The sequence below is a fragment of the Leptonychotes weddellii genome, chromosome 4 (genome assembly GCF_054177405.1).
Source record: "Leptonychotes weddellii isolate Sample4059 chromosome 4, ASM5417740v2, whole genome shotgun sequence".
NCBI classification, from domain to species: domain Eukaryota; kingdom Metazoa; phylum Chordata; class Mammalia; order Carnivora; family Phocidae; genus Leptonychotes; species Leptonychotes weddellii.
In genome coordinates this window covers 136,885,540-136,904,770 of record NC_138372.1, presented here as the reverse complement: position 1 = coordinate 136,904,770, position 19,231 = coordinate 136,885,540, and the positions used below count along the sequence as shown (strand labels likewise).

The 19,231-nt window shown below is 33.1% G+C and overlaps 1 protein-coding gene across 1 annotated transcript in view; it reads right to left on the bottom strand.

Annotated features, from left to right (window-relative positions):
- The window catches only part of VPS13B (vacuolar protein sorting 13 homolog B), a 743,427-nt gene that overhangs the window by 664,186 nt on the left and 60,010 nt on the right, over positions 1-19,231 (bottom strand). Inside the window, exons 5-7 of the mRNA XM_081817134.1 lie at positions 13,240-13,407; positions 8,223-8,404; positions 4,583-4,757 (exon numbers count right to left, since the gene is read on the bottom strand). Coding sequence (XP_081673260.1) covers positions 4,583-4,757; positions 8,223-8,404; positions 13,240-13,407 — 525 coding nt within the window. The remainder of the gene's footprint in view (positions 1-4,582; positions 4,758-8,222; positions 8,405-13,239; positions 13,408-19,231) is intronic.

The following is a 19,231-nucleotide window of genomic DNA, read 5'->3' as shown; positions in this document are numbered from 1 at the left end:
AATCTCTGGCTAGAATTTCTTAAAATATTCTTTTCCTTCGGAAGAGTGCATCTTAATCTGGAGCCCTTTGACAGAAGTCAGGAACTTCATGAATCTCAATGGAAAAATATATATTATTTAAAATGTAGCACTTTTAATTATGAACGTAGGTAACAAACTGCAGTTACATAGTTTAATTATAAATATAAGTAACAAATAACAGTTACATCACCATCAACTGTAAAACCTACAAAAATCAGATCAAACATCACTTGTGAAGCTATCTCAAAATATCAAAATGTGTGTTCACTCATCTCTGAACAAGAAAGACCTGTTCACAGAAAGCTCCTCATATCTGCAGAGGGTCCCACTCCAGGACTCAGCTAATTATTACTCAATTTCATGCAGGGAAACTATTGAGGCTACTAAAAGAACCACCAGAGGAAAAAAAAAAACAAAACAAGAAAACCACCCCCAAGACTTACACAAAATTGGGACTAGTTTGTGATCTCAGCAGAAAGAAAGAAAAAACCTTTAATTCATCAGGCATCAAGAAAGTATTCAAAAGGCTAAGTGTCAGTAGTGGGACAAAATTGGCCTTAAGCTAATGGCGGCTCTAATCTCAACTAAAAAACATGTAAAGCAAAACAAGTGAATTAAATTATTTCCAAGTAACTTAACTTTTTGCTGTATACAAATATATCCAGCATCCAACAAGATAAAATTCACAATGTTTGGCATCAAATTAAAAATTATTTTATTTTTATTTTATTTATTTATTTATTTATTTATTTTACAGAGATAGAGACAGCGGGAGACGGAACACAAGCAGGGGGAGTGGGAGAGGGAGAAGCAGGCTCCCCGCCGAGCAGGGAGGCCCGATGCCGGGCTCGGCCCCAGGACCCTGGGACCATGACCTGAGCTGAAGGCAGACATTTAACGACTGGGCCACCCAGGAGTCCCAAAAATTATTTTAATTTTTAAGAAAATTAAAAGAAAAAAGTCTATATAAATGAGGTATTTAAGAAAGCATAAACAAGGAGAAATAAGGTATCTTTTTTAACAATCCAAACAACTTCTAGAGATGAAAAATACAGTATCTGAGATGAAATATAAATTAGCTGTGATTAATGGATTAGATACAGAAGATTAGTGAGCAAGAACAGAAATAGAAACTCTCAACAATCAAACAAAAGAAAAAGGAAAAGAACAAAAATGAACAAGAGCATCAAAGAGCTCTGCTGAACTTCAAGAAGCCTAATATACATGTAATTAGTCTCCAAAGGAGAGAGAAGAACTGAAAAACAGTTCAAGAAATAATGCCCACGAATTTTCTAAATATATATGAAAACTATAAACCCACAGACCTAAAAACCTTAATGTATTCCAAACACAAGTAACATAAAGAAAGGATACCATGGCATATCATAATCAAGATGCTTAAAACCTTCTGAGAAGAGATTCACAGGCTTGACCAGAGTGTCAAAGGCATCCACAGCACCCACAATAAAAGGATCCCTGCTTTAGACAGATGAGAAAACTAATTCTGACTACTCTGCAAGCAAAAAGAGTTGCTTTCTCCCCTTTTTAACATAGAAGAAAAACCTGTCACTTCTTAGAGGACAGAACAAAACAGTTATAAAGGAAAAATTTGAAATTTACATTTAATTAAAATTTAAAACTCTACTCGAGGCACCTATTAAAAAACGAATTAGTCAAGTCACAAGCCGGCAAAAAATATCCCCAAAACATGTTTATGACAAAGGACTTGAATTCAGAATATATTAAAAAATTATGAATCAGTAATGAAACCCAACAAAGGTTTAAAAATAGGCCAATATTTAACATACTCTTCACAAAGGTAAATATATTAATGGTCAATAACCACATGAAAAGCTTCAAAATAACTGCTCATCAATGAAATGCAAATTAAAACCACAATGAGATACCACAACACATCCATCAGAATGGCAAAAAGCAAAAAGAAGACAGGTAACACCAAATGCTGTCAAAGATGTGGAACAATTGGAACTCTCCTACAATGTTGTGGGGGATGTAGAACAACACACCTGGCACAACCTCAACATACAATTCCACAATTCTACCCAAGAGAAAGTACAGCACAGGTCTACAAGAGACTTGTAGAAGAATGTCCAGGACAGCTTTATTTATAGCAGCCAAAACTGGAAACAACACAAATATCCATCAACAGGAACATGGCTAAAATAAACTATGGTATATTCATACAATGTACCTAGAAATAAAAAGGAAAGAACTACTGATATATGCAACAACACAGATGAATCCCCAAAATATTATACCTTCAGGGCAGTGAAAATACTCTGTATGAAACCACAATGATAGACATACATCATTATACATTTGCCAAAACCCACTGAATGTCAAATACCAAGAATGAACCATAATGTAAACTATTGATACAATGATGTATCAATGTAGTTTCAACAATCGTAGTATATGTGTTAGGGCAGGGAGTATATGGGAAATCTCTGTACCTACGATTCAATTTTGCTGTGAACCTAAAACTGCTCAAAAAAATAAAGTTTTAAGTAAAAATAAAAGTAAAAAAGAATATTATGTTTAATGAAAGAATCCTTTCATAAGAGTTCATACTATATGACTTGATTTATATGAAATTCTAAAATCAACAGAACTTTTTTTTTTTAATTCAGAACAGTGTTTTCCTGAGTGGAAGTGGGGGATGTGGGAATGATTAGAAAGGGGCAAAAGAGAAGTTTTTGGAGATACTGATAAATCTGTATCTTGATGGGTGCTGTACATCACACAGGTATACGCATTTCTCAAAACTTGAATAGTACACTTAAGATTTATGCATTTCACTTTGTAAATTACACCCTCAAAAAAATAAAAGGAACCATTACCAAATATAAACTCTAGTAACAATATGCTGCTGAAGTCTAGGGGTGAAATGTATGGATGTCTAACCCTCTCTGAAAGCCATCAGAAGCACTGGTTGAACTGATGAAGAGAGAAGTCAGATGAACAGCTATATGATAAAACAAATTTAACAAAACATTATACAATCTACGCTTTCTACTTTTCTATATATTTGAAATTTGTCATAATAGCATGTTGGGAAAAAAGTGAGCACCTTCTGGTGCTAGGTTTTGTTCTAGATGTTAGATAGTATTCCTGTTTCAGAACTTCATTGTCTAACAGGAATTCACTGTCCAGTGTGAAATAAAGGTATATTTTATACGTACATATACTTATTAATGTTACTCCCTAAGCTTTTAAGGTGATAACAGTTTTTCATAAGCTATAAATACAAAATCTCACCTTTAGAAGTGTACAATTCAGTGTTTTTAGTATAATCACAAAGTTGTGCAACCATCATCACTATCCAATTTTGGAACATTTTCATCACTCTAAAAAGAACACCTCTACCCATTAGCAGTCAATCCCCATTTCCTTCTCCCCCCCCCAGGCCCTTGCTGCTAATCTACTTTCTACTTCTATTGAATTGGCTATTAGGGACATGTCATATAAACGGAATCATACTAGGTGTTCCTTTCTGACTGGCTGCTTTCACTTAAGATATTTTCAAAGTTCATCATGTTGTAGCATGTATCAGTTTTTCATTCTTTTGTATGACTGAATAATACTAGAGTATGGATATATCACAATCATTTATCCATTCATCAGGTGATTAACATTTGGGTTGTTTCACTTTTTGGTTATAATGAACAATGCTGCCATTTAATATTCACATGTGAGTTTTTATGGACATATGTTATCAGTTATTTTGCATATATACCTAGGAGTGGAATTGCTGGGTCATATGGTAATTCCATGTTCAATTTTTTAAGGAACTAGATTGTTTCACAAAACAGCCATACCATTTTACATTCCCACAATCAACATAAAGGTTACAATTCTCTACAATCTTGCCAACACTTGTCATTATGTGTCTTTTGATTATAGTCATGCCAGTGGCCTTGAAGTGATGGCTCACTGTGGTTTTAAGGGAAGAGAACACACCTTTTTATCTCTGTGTTTTCCTACATTACCAATGTTCAGTACATTCAGTAGACTTTAGTAAAAGTATAATGAACTGAATAACTGAGGTTAACCCACTAGCATCCTTCAATGAAATATGTAGCCCATTAATAATGCTCTAATTAATTAACTAGGTATCCTCCAATGAAGCACACAGTTAATTAAGTGTAACTATAGTTGTTACACATAATTACATATAATAATTAAGTATATCTAACTCCGCTGTAACTCTTGGTAAGCCTTCGTAAAAAATTACCAATACCACAATTTATTAGGAAATATTGATGGTGCATTACCTTAACTTTTATATAACGTACATTCCCAACATTTATATCTATTAAAAATATTAAAGTTATTTTTAGAATGTAAAAAGAAAAATCACAGTAATATCCAGCATGTAAAGAAAAAAAAAAATCAAGTAGTGTCAAACCACCAAAATAAAATCATCCCATCATGTCAGAACACTGCAAAATTCAATCTAATGTTTTATTTTTTAAAGTTTCACAATGGTGAAAACACTATACAAACAATAGCTCAAAAATAAAGTTTTTATTATATTTACCTGTAATGTTTCCTAACATATCTTTATTGTGACAGGTAGGATCTTCCATTTCTCCATCTTTAAAATTGCCTATTTCCCCATAGTAAAGAGCAATCCCAAGTTGCATTATACGGATAAACATAGGCAGTTGTTGATCTGTGATAGAAAGTTTCAAACTCTCTACTAAAGTATGAATCTGTATTTGAAAAAATAAACACATCAACAAAAGCATGTTCAAAGGAAGTACCTTTTAACATAAATAGATAAATGTTAAAAGTCCTAAAATAGAGAATACCATAAGAGAAAAGTAATGTCCCAAACATTTCCAATATGTAAGCCAAAATAATTTACTCTAGTATCTTAGGAATTAAATTTGCTATAATGACCAATCAACTTTAGATAGAAACTGTACTAAGCCAAATTATATAAGTATAAATAGAAATGATGATGAGAAGATACAGTCACACTAGACTTTTCCAGAAATAAAGTTATGGAACCAAAATATCAACTCCATTGTTCATATGAAGAATTTGATAGCACTCCCCCCACAATCAGAGATTTCTGTCACACCAAGAATAAAAGTTTCATAATGTCATTTTAGTAAAACCTCAATCACCCTTTCCAGCTTTATTAACCAAAAAGAATACATACACATTCTAAAAGCCTAAGTGAGAAAATTAGTAACATTACAACTACGGAAGTATGAACATAATAAAACTTTGTCAAATATGGAAAACCAAGTGACATACATGTTCAGAAAAGTTTTCCAAACAAGTTTTAAGAGATTTAAATAGGACATAAAATTTGTAAAATGAATCAGGTATAAGAAAGAAACAAGATTAATTACTAACAAATAGGATATACAGCAGTCAGTCAAAGTTATCCTTATAGAAAGACATGAATGGAATATAAACATAGTCTCAGTGTAATGTTCCCTGCTGTTATATAAACATGGAATAAAACCAATAAAGCCATAAAGTCAAGTCTCTTGGAAGGTTTATTTTGACTTCCAAGTCTCTTGGAAGGTATTTGAGGGTTTATGAAACATGAAAAAGTAATAGTAGTCATCGTATTTTCAGTGTTAGAGGCACAAAAATTTGTATTTGAAGGGGAAGAAAACTGCAAAAGGCTATATTTAATTATGAATACAGGTTTCTTAAAACTGACTTAAAAATCATACACTGAACAGACCAAGAAAGGGTAAGAAAAAGGTTGGTGGGAGGAGTGGAGAGTGTGCAGTGCAGGCCTGCCGAACTCTTCTTGATTTGGTTTTTCTCTACCACGTCCTTTTAAAATATTGTATGGCACCAATAGCACCAGCAAAAGGCCATCTTAGCTGAACCAGTAACAGACAAAGAATAAACCTTTTATATACATATATTATATGTACATCTAATATACACAAACATATACATTTAAAATACATAAGATATTTTATATATTTTATATATGGTAGATAGATTAAAGTATCTCTAAAATCAGTAAGATTAATCCCTAATAGAAAAATGGACAAAGAACCTCAATGGATTTTTCAAAGAACAAATGGCCAGTGAACATATTTTAAAAAATCTAACTTCACTAACAAATGTTAATTAAAATATATTTTAACAAGTTGTCAATTTTTTTAACATGATCATATTTAAGGATAGGAACCCTCCTTGATGCTCATGAACATATACATTGGTTAAATTTTTCTGGAAACACTTTTGCAATAAAGAACACAGGCCTTAAAAAAATTTAAGCCCATTATTAAGATATTTGCAATTACCAAAATCTTTCCAAAGGAATTCATCAGAAAGTGGTCAAAGATTTAGGTCAGACTTTCATATCTCTAAAAAACTTTTTTAAAAAGTAAATTTTCAAAAATAGGGGACATGTTACTTATGTACCCATATAGTCTATATCTCAGATGACACAAACCCTAGGACATATTCGTTCCAACAGATAGAAAATTATAAAAAGCCAACCCAAAATACAGATAAATTCAAAAACCACTTAAATATATGGGAGAGACTTAAATGAATAATTACAGCATCTGGAATATTCTGGGAAATCCCCTCTCTTTGAGGTGATCAATGAGGTTAACCATGTGCTTTTAATATATACTTCCTAGGACTAGGAGTCAGAAGAATGATAGGTCTAACTCAAAATAGCAAATCTTACACCACAATGGTATTAATAAAAAATTCAATTTTATTTCAGTTGAACATAATGGTACCTCATATTTGGTGATTACCAGGGTCAAAAACCCCATGTCAACAAACTTACTTAATATTAAGATGCTTTTTAGGATGATATATCATGGCTAATCAATTTTGAGAATACAAACTTAAATGCTAACACTAAGTTTCCCTCAAATTCATTTACTTTTACTTTCCTCTAATTTAGCCACATTCTAGAATGTATAATTATATTTGTACTAATGATCAATAAGTTTATTTTATACTGTAAGGCATACACGCATCCATTACTTGCTGTCAAAATGTATCTTGAATTTATCCTTAACGTTCCCCAATGTTTCTAGCAGGTTCAAGGTGAAAGAAGGAAAGTAAGCCCATTATCCTGAGACAGAGCCATCAATACCATTGAATTAATATTTTTCTATGCTTATCTTTGGCAAAGAAGCTAATTCAAAAATAGAAGGAAAGAGTAACAGAATTTCAATAAATTGATGTGCACTGTATACAATGGGAAGAAAACTAGAACCCTGATGACTGAAGTACTACCAAAGAAAAACAGGTGGATTTCATGAATAAATATACAGTAAAGCTACATAAAAGAGAAAGTGTTACATGCTTTTTAAAAAGACAGTATTAAAAAATAAGTTATATATCCATGTACAACTAGGCACAGTAGTCAATACCCGTGTTCAGACTCAGGGGCAGCTTTTCCATTATAGCACTTTAGTATTCAAAGGCATGATACTCAACAATAAATATTCATTCCACATTAAAACTTAGTTATTAACAAGATCACAAGCTACTGTGTGAATTCTTTTTCAAAAACTAATATATGGATAGAGGTTTAGAAAACTGTTATACAAGGAAAGAACACAAGATTTACATTAAGAGACTAACTATACACGTTGAAAATATGTTCCACTATCTTGGGAGTAAAAGCTTTCACATTACCTAAAAAATTCCTACATGCTAAGATTTTAATTACATTCTGAATCCATAGATCAAAAGCTAAAATTTCCTGAACCAATAAACAAAGATATTAGGTCAGCATATTAAGCCTTATGAGGTTATCTAAGAAAGAGGGACAATAACTACAGTTATCAGATCATGTTAAATAAATTATAAGGATTGAAATATACATTGATATTCAGTCCACTATGGCTATAATTACACTTCTTATAGGATTTCCTCTATCCATTTAAAAGAAAAAAACATGAAGAAACAGCTGGACAAACTATAAAGGAAACTACAGTCACAGGGAGAAAAAAAAGTCCCCAAAATCTCTCTACTACAACACACAATGCAGAAAGATTTAAAATATAATAAACAATAAAACCTAAAATTATAAATAGAAATAAAACTCTTACAAAAACTAATGGTATATATTTTTATGAGGTTAATTTCTTCTTTAGTAGCACCTGCAAGAACCAATAAACAAAATGGAGACATGCAACTCAACTACTAGAAAAAGAAACACCTACTTTAATAACAGATGGCATCTTGGAATTTAGGTTATCATATGTGAAATGCAGACGAGTTCTGAAGGAACATTTATACAATAAAGGATCCTGGTAAAATTCTATTTTACCACTAGCATTTCGTTTATCAAGACAAACTGTACAGTCAGAAAAATTGATAACCTTTCTCAGCACCAGATCAGTTGCTAAAAAAAAAAAAAAAAGAAAAACCATTTTAAGTAAAAAGGAAAGTTAGAGAAAAAAGCAACCATTTTTTATTAGTACAAATAGTAAGATTAATAGAGCATTTAATACATGATGCCAGAATCCATGCAAAGAATTTCTCATTTATTATTTAAATCCTCCAACAACCTTATGAAATAGGCACAAAAATCCCACTGCAAGTATGAAGAATCAAATAAAGGACAAAGAAATGAAATAGCTTGTCCCTAATTTGCTTGGTATCTAACTACAAATTTAAGACAAAATTTATGAAAAATTTTGCTACATTTTGCTATCTGCAATGAGATACCAAATAACTTAAATATAATTCTTGAGAAACCACATTAAAAATAACATTCTGAGCAGTAGTCATTCATTTAATATCTTATACAAAAAAACTCACAGCTTCTCTAAACTTGTACTCTCCAGTATGGTAGCCACCAGCGATATGTGACTATTTAAATTTATATATAAGTTAAAATTATATAAAAATTAAATTTCAGTTCCTTGGTTACATTAGCAACATTTCAAGTCCTCAATAGCACATGTGGCTAGTAGCTACAGTACTAGACTGTAAAAATATAAAATATTTTCATCATCACAGAAAATTCTAGTGGACATCACTGCTCTAAGCAATTGATGAAGAAACTACCACGTTACCAATAAGAGTAAACAGTTTGTTTTCAAGGGAATAAACATGAAACAACTGCTGATAAAGTATCAAACTAGAAAATGAAACCTTTAGCAAATGAGAAGTTTTATTCCTAACAATAAGCAATTCCTAGGTAACTATTAGGCCCAAATCTACTACAATTTACATAGTATATAAATAAATGATTTACTGATATATTTCCTTGTGTACATGTATGTAATAACAGAACTAGAAATGAAAGAAACCCTCTAGATACTTCCTTCACTCTCTTTTTCATAATAATTTACTGAATGTTTGCTATCAGATAATACACTAAGTCTTTTCCCTCTGCTATCTTTTAATATTTACATCCCTCTGTTTAAAAGATGTGAAAACTGAGACACAGTAAGGGGAAATAGTTTAATGTTAGTTTATAAAGGACAGACCGATCATTCAAACTCTGGCAACCTTACTTGAGAATTCATGTTTTTATCTATTATGCTGTAAGAAAATAGTGGTCTATATTTTGAGGGTATTCTAGAAAACTATTATTCACTGACAAAGGAAATTATTAAAGCTTTGAAAATATTTTTCTTAAACACTAAATATAACAACTACCTTTTAAAAACTTACAAAATGAATTCTAGTTCTGGTACATACTTTAGATAATGTGAAATTAAATTGCAATTTAATCTGTAAAATGGGGATAATAATTATGTCTATCCAACTCTGGAGCACTCTGGAAAATGATCTGGCATTATTTTGAAAACGTGAACATTTGCTCTCCTCCCATCTAACAAACCCACTAAGTGTATGTCCTTAAGAAATGCTTACACATATGCATCAAAAGGTATGTACAAAGATTCCTAATAGCACTGTTTGTAATAGCAAAAATCGGGAAACATCCCAAATGCCCATCATCAGAACAATTAAGTTCTGGCATACTTAAACAGCAGAATATTATTCACAAGTAAAAATAAGTTATCTATAACTACATGCAACAATATGGAAAAATATTAAAAGCATGACATTGATTGAAAACAGGAACCTGTTTTACTCAAGCCTCAAATTCCCAACATAGAGCATACTATCTTTACAAAGCTCAAAAATACATGTAATATATTATTTATGTATAATCACATCTGATACTTTTTGATTGAGATAAAATTCACATAACATAAAATTAGCAACTTAGGGGCGCCTGGGTAACTCAGTCGGTTGAGAGTCTGCCTTCGTCTCAGATGGTGATCCCAGGTTCCTGTCCCGTGGGGAGTCTGCTTCTCCCTCTGCCCTCCCCCTGCTCGTTCTCCACCCCCCCTCAAATTAATAAAATCTTTTTTAAAAATTAACAATTTAAAGGCTACAACAGAGTGGCATTTGGTATACTGACAATATTATGCATCAATCAGCACAATCAATTTCAAAACTTTTTCAATACATCAGAAAAGAAACTCTGTACCCTTGAGCTCTCATCCCTCAATCCCCTCATTGCCCTCCCTACTCCCCAATCCTGAGACAGTCCCTAATCTACGTTCTGTCTATATAGATTTGGCTATTCTGTGCAGTTCATATAAGTGGAATCCTACAATATACAACTTCTCTGTCTGGCTTTTTTCACTTAGAATGTTTTCAAGGTTCATCCATGTTGTAGCATATATCAGTACTTCATTCCTTTTTATAGCACAAGTCTTTTCAAGCAATTAAATGATAAAATTTAATACAGCAGTTAACTCTAGGAGGAAGGGGATGAGATAGGGAAAAACACATTCGTGGGGGTAAACTACTGTGTATGTTCTAGATACTTAGAGAAGAGGTGCTCCTTACACTGTTTTATAACAAAATATGTGACCTAAATCTTTATAAGTATCAAATGTTGCATTAAAAATAAAAGGGAAAATAATAGTAACTATCTCAGAAGGTAAAGGATTAAAACCAGATAATGTAAAAAAAAGCACAGCACCAGGCTCAGCAGTTAACAAGAACTCAACAAGTGCAAGATACCATTTTTGCTGTTTTTATCACCACCCTCATAAGAACTTTCATGGGGATACTTGATTTTCTTAAATACATTAGCACACTGGTAGTAATGATAATTCACATTTTACAAATGACTCACCCAAGGTTATACTAAGTTAGTGGTGGAAGGAAGACTGAAACCAAGATGCCCTAACTCCCAACCCAAGACTCTAATTCACTATAATGTCCCAAAGTAATATTTACATTCCTTGTATTTTAAAACTATAAATGAAACTTCTTCCCATAAAATGTCAACACATTCAATCCTGCATTGTCCAGTTCTGCTTGTTTTCCATCGTCCTTAATGTTTCCTTGTGGCCTTTGTATGGAATATTTTTCCCAAAGAGGATGATAGGGAGGCATTAACAATGTCTCAGAAACAATGCTTGGGACTTTGCATATGCACTGATTAATGCCTCACAACAAAACTGTGAGATCAAAACTATTCTTCATTTTAAAATATAATGACTAAGCGGCACCAGGGCAGGCTCAGTCAGTAAAGGATACTGACTCTTAATCTCAGGGCCATGAGTTCGAGCCCCACGTTGGGTGTGGAGCCTATTTTAAAAAAAAACAAAAAGTAAAGACTGAAGCTTGGAGAACACACAAAAATGAGACTGTATCAAATTCTGCTAGTTCCTAGTTGTATGCCTAAACTAGGCAAGTTAAGTAACCTTGAGACTAAATTTCCTTTTGCTTTCCTTTTAAGTAGGACTTAAGATGAGTAAGTGAACATATAAGTAAATGAATGAGAAAGAATATCACTTTATGGAGTTATGAGAATTTGAGAAAATAAATGTAAAAAATTTTAACAGCTCATTTTCTGAGCACTATGTACAAGACACTTTTATAAGTGCTTTCAGTGCATTAATGTATTTAATAAAATAACTCTATAAGGAAGCTCCTATTTTACCCCCATTTTACAAATGCAGAAACTAAGAACTGGTCAAGTAAGTCACCTAAGGTCATATAGCTCTACTAAGTGAGACAGCCAGGATCCAAACTCAGGTTGTCTTAGTGCCAACACTGTTAACAAATACATACCCTGGCAAGTCACAGATAAAAGGTGCTCACAATAGTCTCCTCACTATATTTTCTTTTTTTTTTTTTTTTTAAGATTTTATTTATTTATTTGACAGAGAGCACAAGCGGGGGAGCAGGAGAGGGAAAAGCAGAAACCCTGCTGAGCAGTGAGCCCGATGCGGGGGCTCGATCTAAGCATCCTGGGATCATGATCTGAGCCAAAGGCAGACGCTTAACCGACTGAGCCACCCAGGTGCCCCTCCTCACTATATTTTCAAAAAATGTCCACTCCTTACCCTATCAGAATATTTATCAAATATTATGATTTATTAATATCTCTTCTAACAAAAGAAGCAGTGTCTCTTTCACAGCTGTATTTTCAATGCTTAGCACAGTGCCTACCAGGTAAAACATAATAAAATAAATAAATGGTAGTTACTAAAATTATATTACTTAATAGTTCTTTTAATGTAAGCAGAAGAAGATTACAGCATGTAACAGTCAAAAGAGGCTTTAGGATTATCCAGAAGTCCCAAATACACTCTGGAATATACAAACCAAAAACATAAATCAGTCAAATACATTGTTTTGCCATTACCAAGCAATACAAAAGCAACATGTTCCATTTCCTCCTTCAAATATGTCAAAAATTTTAACTATTTTTATTACTACAAACCCATTGCACTGTAAAATGTTATATAATACATTTGAAACATGTGGCAGGTAAGAAAGAATAAAAATTAAGCATATTAAAAATGGAGTCTGGGATTTCTTCATTTGAGGGTCTATTAAACCTATAGTTAGTTGTATGCTTAATTTTTTTAAGATTTTATTTATTTATTTGAGAGAGAGCACAAGAGCAGAGTGAGGGTCAGAGGGAGAAGGAGACTCCTCACTGAGCAGGGAGCCCAATGCGGGACTCAATCCCGGGACTCCAAGATCATGACTTGAGCCAAAGGCAGACACTTAACCAACTAAGCCACCCAGGCGCCCCTGTATGCTAAATTTTATATATGTTCATTTTTCTAGGCTGAAGCATAAAGTTCTCATCAAATTTATCGAAGAGCCAGTTGGCCCAAAAAAGGTTTAGAAACCAAGACAACTATTTCAATAATGGAAAAATCTATACTTTTCTTAATATTTACTCACCAGAAATATCCATGAACGCACGATCCCATAATTCACCTACTGTATAGCACTCTGCAGAAGTGATATTGACTGAAAGAACAATATCATCTTCAACATATTTTAGTATGAGATTATTTATAACAATATTTACATTATTTACTACTCGTCTGATCAGACTCTGCACATAACCTATAAAAGAGAAAAAAAAGGATTCAATTAGCCATAAGTCTGTCAATAAACAATTATTCTTAAAATGTTATTGAACTTAATGTATATGATAGGTGGGTATCATTTAGCATATTTTGCAAAGAAGAAACAGTCAGGTGGACAGGCTTGCAATACTGACACAGCTAATAAGTAGCACATCCACCCCCAAAAACCATTACCAAGAAGTTCTATATAAGGAAGTGTTCATGTACTAAGAGAAATCAGAGACTAACATAATACTAGATCCCAGTCAGTGATAATCCTATATTCAGTACTTTGTCTGGTTTCTGCCTATTTTAGAAACATTTTCCCAAATGAAACAATGTTACTAAACACTGATTATACAACATATTAGAAGAGTTGCTTCTTTAAGAGTTTCTTTTTGAGCCATCTTCTCTTCCTACTTTAAATAGCCATAGAAGTATTCAAAAGTTAGGCTGGGAGGAAGAAAGGTAGGAGAAACATGACCATCATAATGGATTCAAGTATTTCCACTTACTAATAAGTAATATTGAAGGAGGGTAGAGGAGAGAATAAGAATGAGGAAGAAAATGTAGACACAATTTAGAGACAGAGACAAAGAACACAATGAAAAGAAAGAAAAAAGAGAAGTATGGAAGAACGGAGAAAAAGCATAATGCGAACACAGGGAAATAAGAACAATAAACAAATAGCAGTTTAAAAAAAAAAAAAACAGAACTAGTGAACATTCCTTTTTGCCCTAGCTTGCCTAAAATCTCCAAAATTTTCTTTTAATTTTATGCTACTATGGGATACTCCACATTCTCAGAAGCTTCTCACACAATAAATGTGTATACAGATACATTAGTAAGGAATTTAATTGAAATTATAAATAAAAAACAAACAGCATTTTAAGAAAACACAGGAGAAACATATGAAAGACTTCACTTGATTCAAATGCACTTCCGACTCTAAAACTTATTTAAAAACTAATTAAAATGTTAACTATTTCATGAACTATCCTACTTATATTCAGAACTTAACTGGGCAAAACAGAATCAACTTCTGTCAGCAACTGTCACTGTTAACACGTACACTAAAACCTGCTGAGAGAAAGCCTATTTAAATCAATTCAACCATAACACCTTTGCAAAAACCAACTCCCTCATTCATACCCAAAGGATATAAATAGGAAAGAAATGTAAAACAACTAATTTCAATTTTTTCTCCTATGTGGAAACTATTAGCAGCTTTTAGAGTGCCAATTATCATATTCAAAGAATTAACATACAAAATATCAATAAATTTAAGGTAATAAATACTCTTTTTTTTAAGATTTTATTTATTTATTTATTTATTTGACAGAGAGAGAGAGATACAGCAAGAGAGGGAACATAAGCAGGGGTAGTGGGAGAGGGAGAAGCAGGCTTCCTGCGGAGCAGGGAGCCCGATGCGGGGCTTGATCCCAGGACCCCGGGATCATGACCTGAGCCGAAGGCAGACACTTAACAGACTGAGCCACCCAGGTGCCCCGGTAATAAATACTCTTATGAGAGTAGACACTAAAATGCTTAACAAATTAAGCTTCCAAAAGAAATTTTAAAAATCAAAAGTTTCGATCTTGGAATGTATATTCCCCCATGCTATTACTACTCAACACAGATGTTAAAAATAAAAATAAAAATAAACATCCTGTTTCTAAGAAGTCAAGAAGCATGACTAATATTGGTTTTCCTATTTCTGAAAAATATGTCATCAATAAGGAATTCATAAAAACCTCTTAAGAGTTCATGACTTTTTATTACCTTCAAAAGAAAAAAATAAACTCTCGAAGATAGAACTGGAGAAAATATTTAGTGCAAAATAACAGAAACATAATACCGTAAATGTATTTTAACCAACAAAACACTGCTAATGGATTTTTTAATCTATTTTTTAGTATTTTCCCTCAGTTTCTCATTATAAAAGTAGCATACAAATTGAGATGAATAAGCCAATTCACCAAAGAATATTAAAGAATAAAATATCTAAAAAGAACTACCCCCATAGACTACATTTCCTTACTAAAAATGCAATACCAAAGTAACAGAAACTAACCAATGGAAAAAATGATACACTGTCTCCCCAATCCTCCATAATAACTTAGTTCTAAGTAAGCTATAGGAGAGTGTCAAACAGCAGATCTACTAGTTCTCATCACTAAATATTTAGATAGTCCCTGAGAGTATATCTGTTCAGATGACATAACAGTAATCCAGGTCTATTCCCTAAGCATCTGAAAATGCAAGGTCACTCTGGGGTAAGAACCTACAAGATGTCATACTGGATGGCTCTCAAACAGCTGCCTGTTACTAATCAAGCTTTCCAGAAATTCCTAATCAAACTTTCCAGAAATTCCAGTTATCCAACTCTCGCCCACCCATAAACCCCATTCCTCCAGACATATATACATCTATGCCCACAGGGCCAGATAAAACACTATGAACTTTCATGGACTTTGCTCATATTCTTCCTTCAGTTTAGAGTACTCTTTGTCCATTCTCCCTTCTTGTTACAGTCCCAGTATAAATGTCTTCTCCCCTACAGCCTCTTCTCCAATGTCCCCCAACCTACACAACATTAAGAAGATTGTATGTGCTATGGTAAGCGCTGTGAATTGTGTAAAACTGATGAATCACAGACCTGTACCCCTGAAACAAATAATACATTATATATAAGTTAAAAAAATTTTTTTTTAAAAGCTCTCCAATTTTCACCTTTTCTGTAATAAACAAAATATAAACATTAGATATCCTGAAGGTTATTGACATAATAGTTTTTAGCATAACCCACTTTTAAAAGAATCAATATATCAATATATTAAAGAACACCTGGATATCAGAAATGACTATCCATGAGTATCTTGTGCTTCCCCTTCCATCCAGATTGTAGAATTATTACTGAGATAAGGACTTCTAAGCCATACATAATGTCCATACAGTTTTCCTCAGTGAAATGTGAGCAGACTATGTATCACTTCGAGCATGGGAGGATTAAGAGGTAGAAAGGTCTTCTCCAGACTGTCCTCTTGGAAAGGCTGAAAGCAGTAATTCTAAGTCTGGCGTAGGGCACAGCAGAGCCTCCAAACAAAAGAAGCCTAGGGGCACCTGGGTGGCTTAGTCAGTTAAGTGTCTGACTCTTGATATCAGCTCAGGTCTTGATCTCGGGGTCATAAGTCTGAGCCCCATGTTGAGCTCCATGCTGAGCATAGAGCCTACTTTAAAAAAAAGAAACCTGGGCTTCTAGTAGAATACAGTCTTTATACTGGTACATAAAGAAAACAACACTTCTGTTAGGTTAATGCTAACTGCTGGGAACTTAACCAGTGGATTAACACAACTTACACAATGTGTCACTGTTATTAGGAAAAAAAAAAGTTTTTCCTGAAAATGTTAATGGAAGATATTAAAACAATAAAAGCATAAAAAATAGATGTGAAATGCATTTCTTTTTCATTTACCATAGATCTTCTCTACTCTTAGATGTTCCAGAAAGGAACAGTGATTATATAGCTTTAAAATCTTGTGGTCCCCCACAGGCAGAGAGAAAGGAAATGATTATGCTATCTTCTATAACAAGACATTGCCATTCTTGGCTTAGGTTCTTGAACGGATGATATATTACAAATATTCCTAAATTATCTCATATACTCTCCAATTATTATTAAACTCCCTTTCAAGAGACTTTTCAGAATACCAAGCCCTAACAGCCTAACATGGCAAACATTCAAATATACACACACACCACAAACTGTATCTTCCACTTCATATTCAATATTTTCTGCAGAAAAAATTTTGACTGAATGACTACTTAGTACTATCTCTCCTCATGTATACCAAGATATCTGAGTTTCCATTTTCTTATCCACAAAATGTGGGCTAGATCAGAGGCTTAGCTGGAACCTAGAGATGGACTTCAGCAAGAATGTGAATACCTGAAGTTATGTGCAGTTTCAAATGTGCGTATGTGAGTCTACAACTTTTTCAACAGATTTTCAAGGGTCCATGTCCCAAAAAAGATAGACTGCTAGACCAGAAAATCTTGACATTAGCTTCTTATTTCACATTTCAACGAAGGGACTCTGATTATTGAAGAAAACACTGTGGTTTTGTGCAGTTCAGTTTCTGTGCAGTGTAGTAAACATATAAATGCCTATTATCAGCCAGACACTGTTTAGATCAGGGGCTGGCAAAATGAGATCTTTGCATCAATTTTTATAAATAAACTTTTATTGGAACACAGGCCAATACATTAATTTATCATTTATGTTTGATTTCATGTGAAATCAGAAGAATGGAATAGCTGCAACAGAAAATATACGGCTTGCAAATCCTAAAATATTAAGTAACTGGCCCTTCAAAGAACAGGTCTGCTGTCCTCTTTACTAGATGATGATCAAAGATGACTAAATCATAACTTCAGACCCAGTAGGCAACATGATTTTTAAAGTTTATCTATATCCTAAATATTTTTATTACATTTAAAATATATCTATATCCTAAATATTTCTATTAAACTAAATATTTCTATTAAACTATTATCTATAACCTAAATATTTCTATTAAACTATATATATATACACACACACACACACACATATATATTCTGAGTAAAAAGGTAAAAAGAAAAAGAAAGAGATAATTATATGACAAAACCAAGAAAGAGGAAGCCATGCAATGGAAGACAAAGTTTATCTCTGAGCTTCCTAACAAACAAATAGAATTTTTTTTTACTAACTATTTAATAATAGAAAAAACATTTAATTAAAAGACCCTGAGTAAATTAAAGGACAATATCATATAAAGCCATTTTTGGATAAAATGACCTTCAATAAAAGCCAAAGGCTGTATACTTCAGGGAGCACAGAACTGAATAGCCCAGCTGTCTAACTCAGAAGTAGTCTCACTTTACAGAGACAAAATGCAGAGAATACAAAGGAAAGCATGAATAAATAAATAAAACATCCCTAAACTTTCAACATATTTTACAGGATATGCTAAGCCCACAATTTAAAACTGTTATTAGCAGTAATCAAAGGTCCTAGCCTATATATAGATCACTTGACTGAAAGAGAACATGTATACTTCAAATCAGTCACATTCAAACTCTTTTGAATCCTCTCTCTGAGGAAGAAATATTACACTATAACCCAGCACAAGTGCACACATATGCACAAGTTTCTTTACTAATAACTTTACTATATGCCTTTATGCTATGAGGTTTTCTATTCTTTCCCATATATTTTAAATGCTTGCTATAACCCACTAAATTGCTCTTCCAATGCACCAATTGTCAGGATCCATTATTTGATAAAAGACTGTTCCATTTCCTTACACCACACACAAAAATAGACTCAAAATGGTTGAAAGACCTAAATGTGAGACAGGAATCCATCAAAATCCTAAAGGAGAACACAGGCAGCAACCTCTTCAACCTCAGCCGCAGCAACTTCTTCTTAGAAGAAGGCAAGGGAAGCAAGGGCAAAAATGAACTATTGGGACTTCATCAAGATAAAAAGCTTTTGCACAGCAAAAGAAACAGTCAACACAACCAAAAGACAACCAACAAAATGGGAGAAGATATTTGCAAATGACATATCAGATAAAGGGCTAGTATCCAAAATCTATAAAGAACTTATCAAACTCAACACCCAAAGAACAAATGATCCAATCAAGAAATGGGCAAAAGACATGAACAGACATTTTTCCAAAGAAGACATCCAAATGGCCAACAGACACATGAAAAAGTGCTCAACATCGCTCAGCATCAGGGAAACTCAAATCAAAACCTCAATGAGATACCACCT